The following is a 17,144-nucleotide window of genomic DNA, read 5'->3' as shown; positions in this document are numbered from 1 at the left end:
CCAAATTTACCAGCTTTATAAAAACCCAGCCTCCTCTAACTTTGTGCCAAAGAACAGCAGCTATGGATTCTTCTAAGCAGCTGCCTAGCACTGTGAAAATGGAAGAGACCCACAATACAGGAGAAGGATATAAGATGATAGAAAAGCGTTTTCAAGTTGCCCTTTCCTCAGTTTGAAATGTAATTAAGAAATGGCAGTTAACAGTAACTGTGGAGGTAAAGACAAGGTCTGGAAAACCAAGCAAAACTTACTTCAGTGAGAGCTTGCGCGTAGGATTGCTAGAGAGACAAATCAGAACCTCCACTTGACTGCAAAAAGAACTTCAGAAAGATTTATCAGACTCTGGAGTTGTGCTACATTGTATTACTGTTCAGACATCCCTGCACAAAAATATGGCCTTCCTAGGACAGTCATCAGAAGAAAACCACTTCAGACTACCTCATAAGCTGCAAGCTGAAGGTTTTACGATGGCCTTCACAGTCCCCTGATCTGAATATTATTGAAAATCTGTGGCTACAACTCAAATTAGGAGTGCATGCAAGAAGATTCAGGGATCTCACAAAACTTTCCAAGGAAGAATGGATGAAAATCCATCAAACAAGAATTGAAAGACTCATGTCTGGCTACAAAAAGTGTTTACAAGCTGTGATACTTTGAAAAGGGGGTGCTATTGTATTAACCATGCAGAATGCCTAAACTTTTGAATCAGACCTTTTTCCTTTTTGCGTTTTTTAAAATGGGAAAAAAAAGACTTTTTTTTCTTAATACAAAGGAAATTTGTCATCTTTAACTGTAATAACTCAACACACAGTCATTAATGTCTAAATCGCTGGCAATAAATGAGTACACAGAAAATAGCCAAATTAGTCATTTTCTCCCCCCAATGTCTTTGTCTTGTGACTCATCAGTATTACAAGGTGTCAGGTGTGAATGGGGAGCAGGTGTGTAAAATTTGATATCACTCTCACTATCTCGAATAGTGGTCTGTGGAAGTTTAACATTGTACCTCATTGCAAGTAACTCTCTGAGGATCTGGAAAAAAGAATTGTTGCTCCACATAAAGATGGTCTAGGCTATTAAAATAATTCCAAAAAACCCTGATACTGAGGTGGTGCTCTGCTGAGGTATTCATAATGCAGACTGCTGACAGGTCACTAATCCCTTAGTGACCTGCCCCCTAGTTTATAAAATGAATATGAATGGAAAAAAAAAACCCTCCTGCAGGCAGGTGCTACCCATAGCATCTGCACAGCAACATAATCTCATATATACTGTGTACATAATTAATATGTTTGAGGTTATCCTGATATTCCCCAAAAAATCCATTTGACAATGGCGCCCGCCCAGTAGCAGCTTTCGGTGATCCGATAGCAGCTACTGTGCAGGCACCATCTTGGAAGAGGATTTTTTTTTCTCTACCAAGATGGCGCCTGCGCAATAGCAGCTATTGGTGATCGCCACTAGCTGTCACTGTGCAGGTGCCGGTGGCGCCATCTTGGAGGAGGCCTTTTTTTTGTCTAGCAAGATCGCACCGCCAGCACCTGTGCAATAGCAGCTATCTGATCACCTCTATATATACCTATAGCTGCTGTTGCGTAGGCGCGGCGGGCGCCATTTTCAAATGGATTTTTTTTTTTTTTTTAATATCAGGATAACCTCAAACATAATGAATTATATACACTGTACACATGTGATTATGCTGCAGTGCAGGTAGAAGGTTTTTTTTTTTCAATATGTATATATATAATATTCATTATGCAAACTAGGGGCAGGTCAGTGAGGGATCAGTGACCTGTCAGCAGTCTGCAATATGAATATCTAATCATTGCACCACATTAACACCCCACCTTCCTGGCCAGCCTCTGGGCACGTGCATATTGTTAACTACAAACTGAAAAAGAAGGGTTTCATAAACTAAGGTATCATTTTAATCAGTGTAACTGTGCTGACCTGACACTGTAAGGTTACTGTGCACAATCCTGCTGACAGGTTCCCTTTAAAGAGGTAGAGGGGTCAGCCTGTTAGTGCTCAAACCATACACTCCACACTCTATTAAATTGGTTTTCATCTCTGTCATCCCAGAAGTAAGCCTCTCCTAAAGATGATGCACAAGAAAGCCCGCAAACAGCTGAAGACAAGCTCCTCTTTGGGACCTAAACCTAATCCTAAGAGCCCTATCCGAACCTCTATTAGAATGACTAATTAGAATTTTGATCCTGAAAACTGCCCTCCTAGTGCCCTTACGCCGGCTAGAAGGATTAATGAATAATAATAATAAATAATTTTTATTTATATAGCGCCAACATATTCCGCAGCACTTTACAATTAAGCGCGGGACATGTACAGACAATAAATTCAATACAAATTAAGACAATTTAAACAGTGACATTAGGGGTGAGGTCCCTGCTCGCAAGCTTACAATCTACAAGGAAATGGGGGGACACAATAGGTGAAAAGTGCTTGTTATTTCAGATCTGGCAATTATAATAGGGATTTTCATATAAAGCTGCATGATCCGGTCATCAGCCTGCATGTTTAAGTGCAATGGTCAAGTATCAAGTGCAGTTATGTGCATGGAGGGTGTGGAGACAGTTGAATAGGGTGCAGATTGAGAATAATATTTGGAAGGAGGGAACAGGGCAAAGTTAGTTTACTGAGTAGTTGATGTGGTAGGCTTTTTTGAAGAGATAGGGTTTTTAAAGCGCGCTTGAATAGGTCAGGGCTAGGTATCAGTCTGATCGTCTGGGGAAGTGCATTCCAGAGAGCTGGCGCAGCACGAGAGAAGTCTTGGAGACGGAGGTGCGAGGTTCAGATTACGGGGGATGTTAGTCTTAAGTCATTTGTAGAATGGAGGGCACGTGTGGGGCGATAGACAGAGATGAGAGAGGAGATGTAAGGCGGTGCAGAACTGTGGAGAGCTTTGTGGGTGAGAGAGATGAGTTTATACTGGACCCTGTAGCTAATGGGTAGCCAGTGTAATGACTAGCACAAGATGGAGGCATCGGTGAAGCGGCTGCACAGAAATATGACCCTGGCTGCCGCATTCAAGATGGATTGGAGAGGAGAAAGTTTAAGAGGGAGACCAGTCAGAAGAGAGTTGCAGGTGTCCAGACGAGAATGAATAAGAGCGACCGTAAGAGTCTTAGCAGGTGAGGAAAGGTCGGATTCTGGAGATGTTTTTAAGATGCAGGAGACAAGAGCGAGTGAGTGATCGAATATAGGGAGTAAAGGAAAGTTCGGTGTCGAATATGACCCCAAGACAGCGGGCATGCTGCTTGGGAGTTATGGTTGAACCCTCCAGGGTAATTTCGATGTTGGGTAGAGTGAGGTTAGTAGAAGGGAGAAACACAAGAAGTTCCGTTTGGGAGAGATTTAGCTTCAGATAGAGGGAGGACATGATGTTAGAGACAGCAGACAGAAAATTCTTGGTATTGTGAATTAGGGTAGGGGTGATGTCATGGGAAGAAGTGTATAATTGGGTGTCGTTAGCATAGAGATGTTACTGGAACCCAAATCTGCTGATTGTTTGTCCAATAGGGGCAGTGTATAGAGAGAAGAGGAGGGGGCCTAGGACTGAGCCCTGTGGAACCCCGATAGTAAGGGGACGAGGAGAGGAAGAGGAGCTGGCAAGATACAGTGACGGAGCGGTCAGAGAGGTAGTAGGAGAACCAGGAGAGGGCTGTGTCCTTGAGGCCTATAGAGTGGCGCATAGTGAGGAGGAGTTGATGATCCACAGTGTCAAATGCGGCAGAGAGATCTATGATAATCAGCATGCAGCAATGATCTTTGGATTTAGCTGTTATTAGATCATTAGAGACTTTTTAGTGAGGGCAGTTTCAGTGGAAGGTAAAGAGCGGAAACCAGATTGTAAGGGGTTGAGAAGAGTTATCCGAGAGAAAGCGAATTAGACGGTCGTGGACCAAGCGTTCCATGAGTTTAGAGATGAAGGAAAGGTTAGAGACAGGTCTGTAGTTAGCAGTGCAGATCTGGTCCAGGGATGGCTTTTTAAGTAAAGGGGTTATGATTGCATGTTTAAATGAGGAGGGAAAGATACCTGAAGAAAGAGAAAGGTTAAATATTTGTCAGGTGAGTGGTGACCACTGGTGAGAGAGACTGCAGGAGATGTGAAGGAACGGGGTCACTGTTGCAGGTTGTAGGCCAAACAGAAGCGAGGAGCTTGGAAACTTCTTCTGAAACAGGCTTAAAGATGTCTAGTGAGCTGGAGGTGCAGCAGGGAAGGGGATCCAGGCACTGAGGAGATTGAGCTTAGATATCCTGATGGATGTGGTTGATTTTTTTCTAGGAAATAAGTGGCCAGATCACCGCTTAGGTTTCAAAAAGTCGATTTGGGTTAGGATTGTTTGGCCAGATGAAGGGCAGAGTTATAGGTTTTGAGCATGAACTTATAGTGGATGAAATCTTCTGCTAAGAGATTTTCTCCACTGCCGCTCTGCACACCTTGAGCAACGCTGAAGAAAGCGTGTTTGCATAGTGTGCTGCCGTTGTCTGTGTCGGGTCTTTCTGTGTGTAGAAGGTGCTGCTTCATCTATTCTAGGGCATTCTTCAGTGTATTATTGAAGTGTGACAATGCTAAGTCTGGACAGGAGAGGGAGGAGATTGGGCCTAAAGATGTGTGGAGATTGTCCATAAGCGGCTAGGTATTAATGGTACGTGTATTCCGATAAGTGTGGTAAGTGGGGGTGTCCTGGGTGAGGAGACAGTTCTTGACAGAGAAGGAAAGAAGGTTGTGGTCCGAGAGCAGGAGAGGGGAGTTACTAAAGTCGTGCTGCGAGCCGGGACGGGAGAAAATCAGGTCCAGAGTATTCCCGTCCTCATGCGTTGGAGAATTAGTAAACTGTGAGAGGCCGAATGAAGAAGTTAGAGAAAGAAGATGATAGGCAGATTGGGAGAGGGGATCATTGATGAGGATGTTAAAGTCTCCCATGATGAGGGCTGGGATATCACACGATAGAAAGTGAGTAAGCCAGGTGGCAAAGTGGTCTAGAAACTGGCAGGAGGAGCCTGGAGGGCGATAAACAACCGCCACTCGCAAGGAGAAGGGCTTAAAGAGTCTGACGGCGTGGACTTCAAAGGAAGGAAATGTAAGTGAGGGATCCAGAGGGATGACCTGGAAAGCACATTGTGATGAAAGAAGCAAACCAAAACCTCCAACCTGTCTGTTCTCAGGTCTAGCGGTATGTGAAAATTTCAGCCCACCAAAAGAGAATGCGGCGGTGGTGTCTGAATGCTGGATCCAGGTTTCTGTAATAGCCAGAAGGTTAAGGGAATTAGAGAGGAAGAAATCGTGAATGTAAGTTAGTTTGTTACACACAAACCGTGCATTCCAGAGAGCACAGTGGAAAGCGATAGGAGAAGGCATGCACTGAATGTTAATAAGATTAGCCGGGTTTCTATATGTAGCTGGAGTAGAGGAATGTATGCTGGTGGAGGGAGGCCCAGGGTTGGGGGAGATGTCGCCTGCAACTAGTAAAACGAGAAAAAAACAGAAAGCAGGTGGTTGGATGATTTGTATGAACGTTTTGAGTGCTGCATGGAGGTATTGGATGGTTTGGAGTGGGTAAGAAATGTCAGTAGAGCCTCAGAATTATACATGGGAGAGGGGAGAAGGGAGGGGTGGATATGGAGAGAGTGCACAGAATGTGTTAAAGGGCCGGCAAGTTGTGAGAAAGCAGAAGTAAAAACAAATAAGCAGATTGATATGATAAATGCATAATGTAGTATGACTGACCAAGAAGCATGATTGTTTGAAAAACTTATGCACCTTACCTGTCTCCTGCCCAACTGCCAAGCATTTTACAGTGTTGCACTTAATATCTGTTGCGCGCGTGCTATCCCAGCCAGAGCTAAATATATATGAAATGAAATGTCTTCAAGCATCAGGCACCAAATAGCCACAATCCGCAATTAACCAATTGGCACAAAGCCAGAGCAGGCATTACTATGCAGGATAAATAACCAATGCTGAAAGCGGCCATAAAACAGTGGAGAAAAAATAGCTTTGTACACTAAATCAGAAACCAAAAAGAGAGAAAAAAAAATAAAATAAAAAAGCACCTCAGGAGTGATGGATTAAATACCATAAAAAAAGCTTGCTAGATATGGTTCTGTTCACACTTGTCAGACAGAGCACACAAACGGATGATGGTTTAAATACCATGAAAAAAGCTTGCTAGATATGGTTCTGTTCACACTTGTCAGACAGAGCACACAAACAAATGATGGAGTAAATACCTGTGTGAAGAAGAGAAGAGAGGAACATGGGCTTCAATGCCATTGTCTAACTGCCAAGCACTTTATACTGTTGCACTTAATATATGTTGCTCGCGTTACCCTGCGCATGCTATCCCAGCCAGAGCTAAATGAACTACACACGCTGTAGGTAAATCGGTCCTTAACACGATTTTTACCAGATAGGGTCATACCCAGTTCTGAACCAGCCTTCCTCCCTGAGATAGGAACCAACAAACGGTCATATGTGTAACAGGGAGTATGAACTAGCACTAGAACCTACAGACAGGGTCAGCCTGGGGTGTCTAGGACCCACCAGGGGAATGGACTCTAGGGGCCCACCCTACAGCTATATGCAAATATCTGTCAGTTGTTATCCCCATTATAGTGGAGCATCTGCTGTAAAACACAGGTGGCTCCTGCACATCTACTATGCGCCTCCATAACTGGGATGAATAATTTCGGTAGTTTACAGTAATGGGGTTCTTTGGTTAAAGCAAGTTATCACCGCTCGATGGGTTCCACAGGATAGGTGATCGCTTAGGTCCGACCATTAGAAACTACACCGATCGGAAGAATGAGGACGTTTTATTGTTGATAGGACACTTATCCCCATTTTAAAATAGAGCGGCAGGTGGGATCTCTGATCACAGCTCCATTCATTCTCTTTGGGGCTTTTAAAAAAAAACCACACATGCAGCCACTGAGGGAATGAATGGATCAGTGGTCAAGTGGGACATGCCACTCCAGTCTAATGGGGATAAAAAGTTCCACATTTTGCTGAATGGGTCCAAGTAGTCAGACCCCCACCAATGAACAAGCTATCACTTATCCTGTGTATAGGTGATTACTTTTTTCCACAGTTCATCTCCGCCACTGTGTTCCAAGTATTTAATCTCTAATGGAAATAAAGAATCTTTTCCCAATTAATATCAGAGAGAACAAGTGACCGCCATGCACAACACAATCCCCTATACCAAGACCAATACTACTACATACAGGGAAGAAATACCACCCCAACATATCCAGACCACATAGTGACCAAATAATACTACATACAAGGGACAAATATCGCCACACCATGACCAGACCACATATTACCACCACATAGTGACCGAATAATATGACATATTACCAGCATATAGGGACCAAATAATACCACATACAAGGAAAAATACTGGCACACCGTGACCAGACCACAAATTACCACAACATAGTGACCGAATGCTACAATACTGATCATGAATGCAAACCACAATACTAACACTGTTATTACCACCAGTGACATTATACACAGTACCTTTATGTATAGTGTCAGTATACAGGTGATACAGGAAAGAAATATATCTTGGCACCGTGTTAGCCAGTGGATAGAAAAATATTTAGAATTGAGAGTCCTCAGTTGTTGATACCTTTTTTCAGTTAGCCATTAAAAGGTATCAACCACTGAGGACTCTCAATTCTAAATATTTTAGTATACAGGTGATACAGTGATCATAGGTGACATTATACACAGGAGCTCTGTATATAGTGTCCATGTACCGGTAATACAAGGATCACCAGTGACATTGTACACAGGAGCTTTGTATATAGTGTCAGTGTACAGATAATACAGTGACCACCAGTGACATTATACGCAGGAGCTTTGTATATTGTCAGTGTACAGATAATACAGTGATCACTGGTGACATTATACACAAGAGCTCTCTATATAGTGACAGTGTACAGGGAAGACCGGGATCATCAGTGATAATACAGTGGGTACAGAAAGTATTCATACCCCTTTAAATTTTTCACTTTCATTGCAGCCATTTGGTAAATTCAAAAAAGTTCATTTTTTTCTCAATGTACACTCTGCACCCCATCTTGACTGACAAAAAAAAACAAAAATGTTATTTTTTTGTCAAATTTATTAAAAAAGAAAAGCTGAAATATCACATGTTCATAAGTATTCAGACCCTTTGCTCAGTATTGAGTAGAAGCACCCTTTTGAGCTAGTACAGCCATGAGTCTTCCTGAGAATGGTACAAGTTTTTCACTACTGGATGTGGGGATCCTCTGCCATTCTTCCTTGCAGATCCTCTTCAGTTCCATCAAGTTGGATGGTGAACGTTGGTGGGCAGCCATTTTCAGGTCTCTCCAGAGATGCTCTATTGAGTTTAGGTCAGGACTCTGGCTGGGCCAGTCAAGAATGGTCACAGAGTTGTTCTGAAGCCACTCATTTGTTATTTTAGTTGTGTCCTTACAGTCATTTTCTTGTTGGAAGGTGAACCTTCGGGTCTAGAGCACTCTGGAAGAGGTTTTCATCCAGGATATCTCTGTACTTAGCCGCATTCATGTTTCCTTGAATGACAATCAGTCATCCTGTCCCTGCAGCTGAAAAACACACCCATAGCATGATTCTGCCACCACTATTTTTCACTCTTGGGATTGTATTGGGCAGGTGATGAGCGGTGCCTGATTTTCTCCACACATACCGCTTAGAATTTTCATCAAAAAGATCTATCTTCATCTCCTCAGACCAGAGAATCTTACTTCTCATAGTCTGGGAGTCCTTCATGTATGCAGGCTTTCATATGTCTTGCACTGAGGAGAGGCTTCCATCTGGCCACTCTGCCATAGAGGCTTGACTGATGGAGGGCTGCAGTGATGGTTGCCTTTGTGGAACTTTCTCCCATCTCCCTACTGCATCTCTGAAGCTGAGCCAGTGTGATCTTGGGGTTCTAATTTACCTCTCTCACCAAGACTTTTCTCCCACGATTGCTCAGTTTGGCTTGACGGCCAGGTCTAGGAAGACTTCTGGTGGTCCCAAACGTCTTCCATTTAAGGATTATGGAGGCCACTGTGCTCTTAGGAACTTTGAGTACTGCAGAAATTCTGTTGTAACCTTGGCCAGATCTGTGCCTTGCCACAACCTCTCATTTCGTCTGACATGCACTGTGAGCTGTGGGGTCTTATATAGACAGGTGTGTGCCTTTCCACATCAAGTCCTATCAGTTTAATTAAACATAGCTGTACTCCAATGAAGCAGTAGAACCATCTCAAGGAGGATCACAAGGAAATGGACAGCATGTGACTTAAATATGAATGTCTGAGCAGAGTCTGAATACTTATGACCATGTGATATTTCAGTTTTTCTTTTTTATTAAATTTGCAAAAATTTCTAAATTTGTTTTTTTTTTTTTCAGTCAAGATGGGTGTAGTGTACATTAATGTGAAAAAATGAACTTTTTGAATTTATCAAATGGCTGCAATGAAAGTGAAAAATTTAAAGGGGTCTGAATACTTTTCATGCCCAATTTATACACAGGAGCTCTATAAATAGTGTCGGTGTATAGGTAATACAGTGATCACCAGAGACATTATACACAGGCGCTCTCTGTATAGTGTCAGTGTACAGGTAATACAGTGATCACCAGTGACATTATACATAGGAGCTTTGTATATAGTGTCAGTGTACAGGTAATACAGTGATCACCAATGACATTGTCTTTGATCCCTCATATATGAATCCTGGCCCCCTCATATAAATGCGTCCTTGTCCTGCCCCCCAACAATAAATCCAACCTGGATCCCCATATATATGCATCCTGGCTCTACTATATATTTGCATCTTGGCTCCCATATGTATGTATGTGTATATATATATATATATTTATATATACATATACATCGTGGACCCTCATATATCCATCTTGACCCCCCTTATATCCATCCATCCATCCCGGTCCCTTATTCTGCTACCTCCATATATCCATCCTGGCCCCCAATATGTATCCATTCTAGCCCCTTGACCTGCCCCCCCCCACCCCCCCATATATTCATCCTGCTCCCCCATGTGTTTCCATCATGCCGCCTATATGTATCCATCCTAACCCCCCCATGTGTATTCATCCTGGCCCCCTCATGTGTATTCATCCTGGCCCCCTCATGTGTATTCATCCTGGCCCCTCATGTGTATCCATCCTAACCCGCCCATGTGTATCCATCCTGGCCCCTTGTCCTGACTTTATGCACACAGAGAGAGGAGAAAAAAAGATTCCTCTTACCTTCCTGCGCTCCAAGCGTTCAGCGGCGTCCACGTGCTATTCTGGTACGCGAACCCTTTTTTTTTTTTTTAACTCTTCACCCGAACCCGCCAGACCCGAGCATCCAGGGGTCCGCCATCTCTACCGGTAAGTAATCATCATTTTCTGCCCACTTTTCCATAAAGGCAACCTCTATGGAGTGTACGGCTTATTGTGGTCGTATGGACATACACTCCAGTCTCTTTCCTGTCTCTGCTTAGGGTCTCTACAGTTCTTTCAGGGTAGCTTTTGGTTTCTGTGTTGCCTCCCTGATTTAATGCCCTCATTGCCTGGGCTGAGAGTTTTGGTAGGCAGCCCTCGTGTGGCAGGTTTATTGTGGTACCATTTTCTTTCTATTTAATGATAACTAGTGTTGAGCGATACCTTCCGATATCCAGAAATATCGGTATCGGATTGGATCGGCCGATATCCAAAAAATATAGGATACCGCCGATACCAATGCAAGTCAATGGGACACAAATATCGGAATGTAAGTACCGTATATGCTCGAGCATAAGCCGAGATTTTCAGCCCAAATTTTTGGGCTGAAAGTGCCCCTCTCCGCTTATACTCGAGTCACGGTAGCGGTGGGGTCGGCGGGTGAGGGTGCTGAGGTATACTTATCTAGTCCCAGCGATCCTTGCGCTGTCCCTGCCGTCCCACGGGCTTCTGTGCTGCAGTTCTTCCTCTATCAGCGGTCACGTGGGACCGCTCATTAGAGAAATGAATAGGCGGCTCCACCTCCCATAGGGGTGGAGCCGCCTATTTCTCTAATCAGCGGTGCCGGTGACCGCTGATAGAGAAAGAAGCTGCGTCACCGAAGACAGCTGTGACAGGCAGAGGGAGCGCCAGGATCGCTGGGACTAGGTAAGTATGTCATATTCACCTGTCCGCGTTCCAGCCGCCGGGCGCCGCTCCATCTTCCCGGCGTCGCTCCGCTCTGAATGTTCAGGTCAGAGGGCGCCCTCTGCCTGATCAGTCAGAGCGGAGAGAAGCCGGGACCGGACGCTGGGAGCTGCAATCAAGAGAGGAGAGTATGGCTTATTTTTTTTTTTCTATTGCAGCAGCAGCGGCCATGGCACAGATTTATGTGGAGCATCTATGGGGATATATGAACGCTGCAGAGCCTATATGGGGCACAGCTATGGGGAGATATGAACGCTGCAGAGCACTATATGGCACAGCCAAGGGGGAATATGAACGCTGCAGAGCCTATATGGGGCACAGCTATGGGGAGATATGAACGCTGCAGAGCACTATATGGCACAGCCAAGGGGGAATATGAACAGTGCAGAGCACTGTATGGGGCACAGCCAAGGGGGAATATGAACAGTGCAGAGCACTGTATGGGGCACAGCTATGGGGGAATATGAACAGTGCAGAGCACTGTATGGGGCACAGCCAAGGGGGAATATGAACAGTGCAGAGCACTGTATGGGGCACAGCCAAGGGGGAATATGAACAGTGCAGAGCACTGTATGGGGCACAGCCAAGGGGGAATATGAACAGTGCAGAGCACTGTATGGGGCACAGCCAAGGGGGAATATGAACAGTGCAGAGCACTGTATGGGGCACAGCCAAGGGGGAATATGAACAGTGCAGAGCACTGTATGGGGCACAGCCAAGGGGGAATATGAACAGTGCAGAGCACTGTATGGGGCACAGCTATGGGGCAATATGAACAGTGCAGAGCACTATATGGCACAGCTATGGGACAATATGAACAGTGCAGAGCACTATATGGCACAGCTATGGGGAAATAATGATCTATTTTTGTTTTTGAAATTCACCGGTAAATGCTGCATTTCCACCCTAGGCTTATACTCGAGTCAATAGGTTTTCCCAGTTTTTTGTGGCAAAATTAGGGGGGTCGGCTTATACTCGGGTTGGCTTATACTCGAGTATATACGGTAAGCCCTTTCTGTCCTTCTACATCCTGTTCCGGAGGGGGGAAGATTGTGGGCGGTGCGTGGGCGGACACTGTGCGTGTCTGTGTGTGCGGGCCTGCCGGGGCTCTGTGCGGCCTGCCGGGGGTCTGTGCGAGCCTGCTGCTTGGGGGTCTGTGTGAGCCTGCTGCTGGGGGTCTGTGTGAGCCTGCTGGGGGTCTGTGTGGGCCTGCTGGGGGTCTGTGCGGGCCTGCTGGGGGTCTGTGCGGGCCTGCTGGGGGTCTGTGCGGGCCTGCTGGGGGTCTGTGCGGGCCTGCTGGGGGTCTGTGCGGGCCTGCTGGGGGTCTGTGCGGGCCTGCTGGGGGTCTGAGCGGGCCTGACGGGGGTCTGTGCGGGCCTGCTGGGGGTCTGAGCGGGCCTGACGGGGGTCTGTATGACGTGCCGGGGCTCTGTGCGGCTTTCCTGGGGCTCTGTGCGGCTTGCCGGGGCTGTGTGTGGCATGTGGGGCTCTGTGCGTGTGTGTCGGGGCTCTGTGCGTGTGTGCCGGGGCTCTGTGGGGCGTGCCGGGGCTCTGTGCGTGTGTGCCGGATGCAGTTTTTCAATGCATCCGCTGCCCATTCTGAAGTCCGGGAGGAGGGGGCAGAGTTTTTTTGGGGGGCTCCCCCTATTTTAATAGCCAGTAAAGGCTACGCAGACAGCTGCGGGCTGATATTCATAGCAGGCTACAGATATTGGTCCCCGGCCGTCGGCTTTCCCCCCTCTGGCACAGAAAATTGCGCGGGACCTCATGCCGTTTTTTTCCGTTTATTTTATTTTATTTTAAATTCAACGCTCATTAAGGAATCTTTCACATTTGTGTCGGTACGGGTCCGTCGCTATGCGTCAGGCCGACGCAAAAAAATGGATCCAGCGGAAAAAAACGGATCCAGAAGAAAAAAAACGGTTGCGGCGGAAAAAAACAGATCGGAAGAAAAAATTGATCCGGCGGGAAAAAACGAATCAGGCGGAAAAAACGGATCTGTCGGAAAAAGCAGATCCGTTTTTTTCAAAGCTCGCCGGATTGTGCCTGACGGCAAAAACCTGATGTGTGAAAGCAGCCAGATATATGGATAGATACATCTATAAATATATCTATAGATAGAGATATCCATAGATATATAATAGAAAGGCCGATGTTTCTAAGGCTGCTTTCACACTTGCGTTTTTAGCAATCTGTCATTTTGGGAAAAAAACGAATCCTGCAAATATGCTTGCAGGATGCGTTTTTTACCCATAGACTTGTATTAGCGACGGATGGTCACACGTCGCATCCGTCGTGCAACGGATCCGTCGTGTTTTGGCGAACCGTCGGCATGAAAAAACATTCAAGTGAAGGTTTTTTTGTCCGTCGCGTCCGCCATTTTCTACTGCGCATGCACGGCCGAAACTCCGCCCCCTCCTCCCCGAACTTCAGAATGGGCAACGGATGCGTTGAAAAACTGCATCCGCTGCCCACGTCGTGCACAAATTTCACAAAGTGCGTCGGTACGTTGGCCCGACGCATGGCAACTGACCCGTACCGACACAAGTGCGAAAGAGGCCTTAATGAACGTTGAATTTAAAAAAAAAAAAAAAAACGGCGTGGGCTCCCGCGCAATTTTCTGCGCCAGAGGGGGAAAGCCGATGGCCGGGGACCAATATCTGTAGCCTGCTATGAATATCAGCCCGCAGCTGTCTGCGTAGCCTTTACTGGCTAGTAAAATAGGGGGACCCCCGAAAAAAAAATGACATGGGGTCTCCCTATATTTTATAGCCAGAAAGGCTATGCAGACAGCTGCGGGCTGATATTCATAGCCTAGAGAGGGGCCATGGATATTGGCCCCCACCCCGGCTACAAATACCAGTCCGCAGCTGCCCCAGAAATGGCGCATCTGTAAGATGCGCCAATTCCGGCACTTAGCCCCTCTCTTCCCACTCCCGTGTAGCAGTGAGATATGGGGTAATAAGGGTTTAATGTCACCTTGCTATTGTAAGGTGACATAAAGCCGGGTTAATAACGGAGAGGCGTCAATAAAGACGCCTATCCATTATTAATCCAATAGTAATAAAGGGTTATTAAAACACACACACATTAGGAAAAAAGTATTTTAATATTCTTCATTTAACCATACTTACCATACTTCAGTGCCTGCAAAAAATAGTAAAATAATAAACCGTATACTACTTGTCCGCCGTAGTCCAATTAATAAAGAGTGTCTCACGACGATCTCCCCTATAGAACAGTGACATCGGGTGATGTCCTAACGACTCTCCGGTTTCAAAAATGCATTGCGGCACTAACACGTGATGATGTAGCGGTCTCGCGAGACCCCTACGTCATCTCCGGTCATTGCCACAATGCATTCTTGGGACCGGAGCGTCGTGAGGAAGCGGGAAAGGCGCCGGAAGGTGAGAATATAATGATTTTTTATTTTTTTTTAATTATTTTATAGGCAGCATCAATAGTAAAAAAGTTGGTCACACAGGGTTAACAGCGTTAACGGACTGCGTTACACCGCATTATGCCGCGGTGTAACGCAGTTCGTTTAACGGACTGCTAAACCGCTATGGGTGCACTGACTGGAGGGGAGTAGGGAGGGGGAACTGACTGGAGGAGAGTAGGGAAGGGCGAATAAGCGGTCGGACTGTGCCCATTGCCGCGACCAGTCAGCGACGGGGGATTTCCGTGACAGACAAACAGACGGAAGTGACCCTTAGACGATTATATAGATATATCTTATGAGTCCATCCATTTTATACCAAATCTGACACCACAGCCCTGCCCTGGATAAAGACTTTACCTATGAATAACTGTTTTTGTTATCTTTTACATTTAGGGTGAGCGGAAGTGCATGACATTTTATTTGCCCAAATTTCTTATAGTTGGACTGCTTTGGCTTGCTTCTGTGACACTGGGAATATGGCAGACGTAAGTATTGGCACTGTTGTGGGTATTGTTTTAATGAACACTGTTGCAGTTAATCATAATGCCTTTTATAGATTTACTTTACTTTATATATGAATTATTAGCACAGTGCGGGCTATCCAAAACATAGAAAAGTATTGTACTTAACATTTAATCATGCTTTTTGTGCATCTTAGATATTTATTATTTATGGCTGTAGGTTTGTTTCATATGGCATCTTTGTGTTTGCTTCATTTCTATAGCGTTAACGAATTACATGACCCAACTTACCAATACAGAGTAGATACTGGCAATTTTCAGGTGAGTTGACTGTATTATGTGTAGTGTGGCATGTGATATTGTTGATAGTAAGTATTTTTTATACATTTTATTTTCTTCTGCTTTCTGTCATTTGTAATTTTTTTTAAATCCACAAATCGGATCTTTGAGCCTCATATTAGGTTGCACACATCCCCATTTCCGTTCCATTCTGCCATCCGACGTACTATCCCGTTCATGTGCCCTGGGCCCATATGCCCATGGACGGCATAGTACGTCATGTGCGATCAGCGATTGCGGCCAAGTGTCAGCTGATTCTCACAGCTGTCACCCGGCATTAAGTGCCAGGAGCAGTCACGGATCGCTCCCGGCACTTTTTAACCCCCAAACATGATTGCAGCATTCCGGCATGTTATAGAGGCAAACATCCTTCACAAAATAGTGGGACACAGTGTAAAACTTAAAATGAAATTAAAAAAAAAATTTTTTAATTATTGTAAAAATATTTAACAAATAATAATAAAAAATCAATATTTATTTGATTACTAAATAAATATTTGAATGGAAAAAAATCTAATCAATAAAAGTACACATATTAGGTATCGCCGTGTCCGTATCGACCTGACCTATAAAACTGTCCCACTAGTTAACCCCTTTAGTGAACCCCATAAAAAATTACAAAAAACAATTCTTTATCATCATAAAGTCCAACAAAAACTGGAATAACGCGCAATCAAAAAGACAGATATAAATAAACGTGGTACCGCTGAAAACATCATCTTGTCCCGCAAAAAACCGGCCGCCATACAGCATCATCAGCAAAAAAATAAAAAAGTTATAGTCCTGAGAATAAAGCGATGCAAAAATAATTATTTTTTCTAGAAAATAGTTTTTATTGTATAAAAGCACCAAAACATAAAAAATGATATAAATGAGGTATCGCTGTAATCATACTGACCCGAAGAATAAAACTGCCTTATCAATTTTACCACACGCAGAACGGTGTAAACGACCCCTTAAAAGAAATTCATGAATTGCTGTTTTTTGCTCATTCTATCTCCCAAAAGTCGGAATAAAAAGCAATCAAAAAATATCATGTTCCCGAAATGGTACTAATAAAAACATCAACGCGTCCTGCAAGAAACAAGACCTCACATGACTCTGTGGGCTAAAATATTGAAAAATTATAGCTCTCAAAATGTGGTGATGCAAAAACTATTTTTTGAAATAAAAAGCGCCTTTTAGTGTGTGGTGTGTGACAGCTGCCAAACATAAAAACAACCCCCCCCCTTTTAGTTAGGGAAAAGTAATAAAATTAAAAAAAAGTATTTATTTCAATTTTCCCATTAGGGTTAGGGTTGGGGCTAAAATTAGGGTTAGGGTAGGGGCTAAAGTTAGGGTTGGGGCTAAAGTTGGCGTTAGGGTTTGGATTAGGAATAGGGTTGTATTAGGGTTAGGGGTGTGTTAAAGTTAGGTTTGTGGTTAGTGTTGGGATTAGGGTTAGGGGTGTGTTGGGGTTAGGGTTGGAGTTAGAATTGGGGGGTTTCCACTGTTTAGGAACATCAGGGGCTCTCCAAACGTGACATGGTGTCTGATCTCAATTCCAGCCAAATCTGTGTTAAAAAAGTCAAACAGTTCTCCTTCTCTTGCGAGCTCTGCCATGCTCTCAAACAGTGGTTTACCCCCACTTATGGGGTATCGGCGTACTCAGGACAAATTTTACGACAACTTTTGAAGTCC

At 44.6% G+C, this 17,144-nt stretch overlaps 1 protein-coding gene across 8 annotated transcripts in view; it reads left to right on the top strand.

Moving 5' to 3' along the window:
* Nucleotides 1-17,144, top strand: part of TMEM181 (transmembrane protein 181) — a 325,398-nt gene that overhangs the window by 212,678 nt on the left and 95,576 nt on the right. For all 8 annotated transcript variants that reach the window (XM_069769350.1, XM_069769352.1, XM_069769353.1 and 5 more), the window contains exons 10-11: nucleotides 15,058-15,149; nucleotides 15,389-15,446. In XM_069769350.1, the coding sequence (XP_069625451.1) occupies nucleotides 15,058-15,149; nucleotides 15,389-15,446 (150 nt within the window). The remainder of the gene's footprint in view (nucleotides 1-15,057; nucleotides 15,150-15,388; nucleotides 15,447-17,144) is intronic.

This window comes from Ranitomeya imitator, chromosome 5, assembly GCF_032444005.1.
Source record: "Ranitomeya imitator isolate aRanImi1 chromosome 5, aRanImi1.pri, whole genome shotgun sequence".
NCBI classification, from domain to species: domain Eukaryota; kingdom Metazoa; phylum Chordata; class Amphibia; order Anura; family Dendrobatidae; genus Ranitomeya; species Ranitomeya imitator.
The sequence above is the reverse complement of the archived record's forward strand: the minus strand, read 5'-3'. Positions and strand labels throughout refer to the sequence as shown.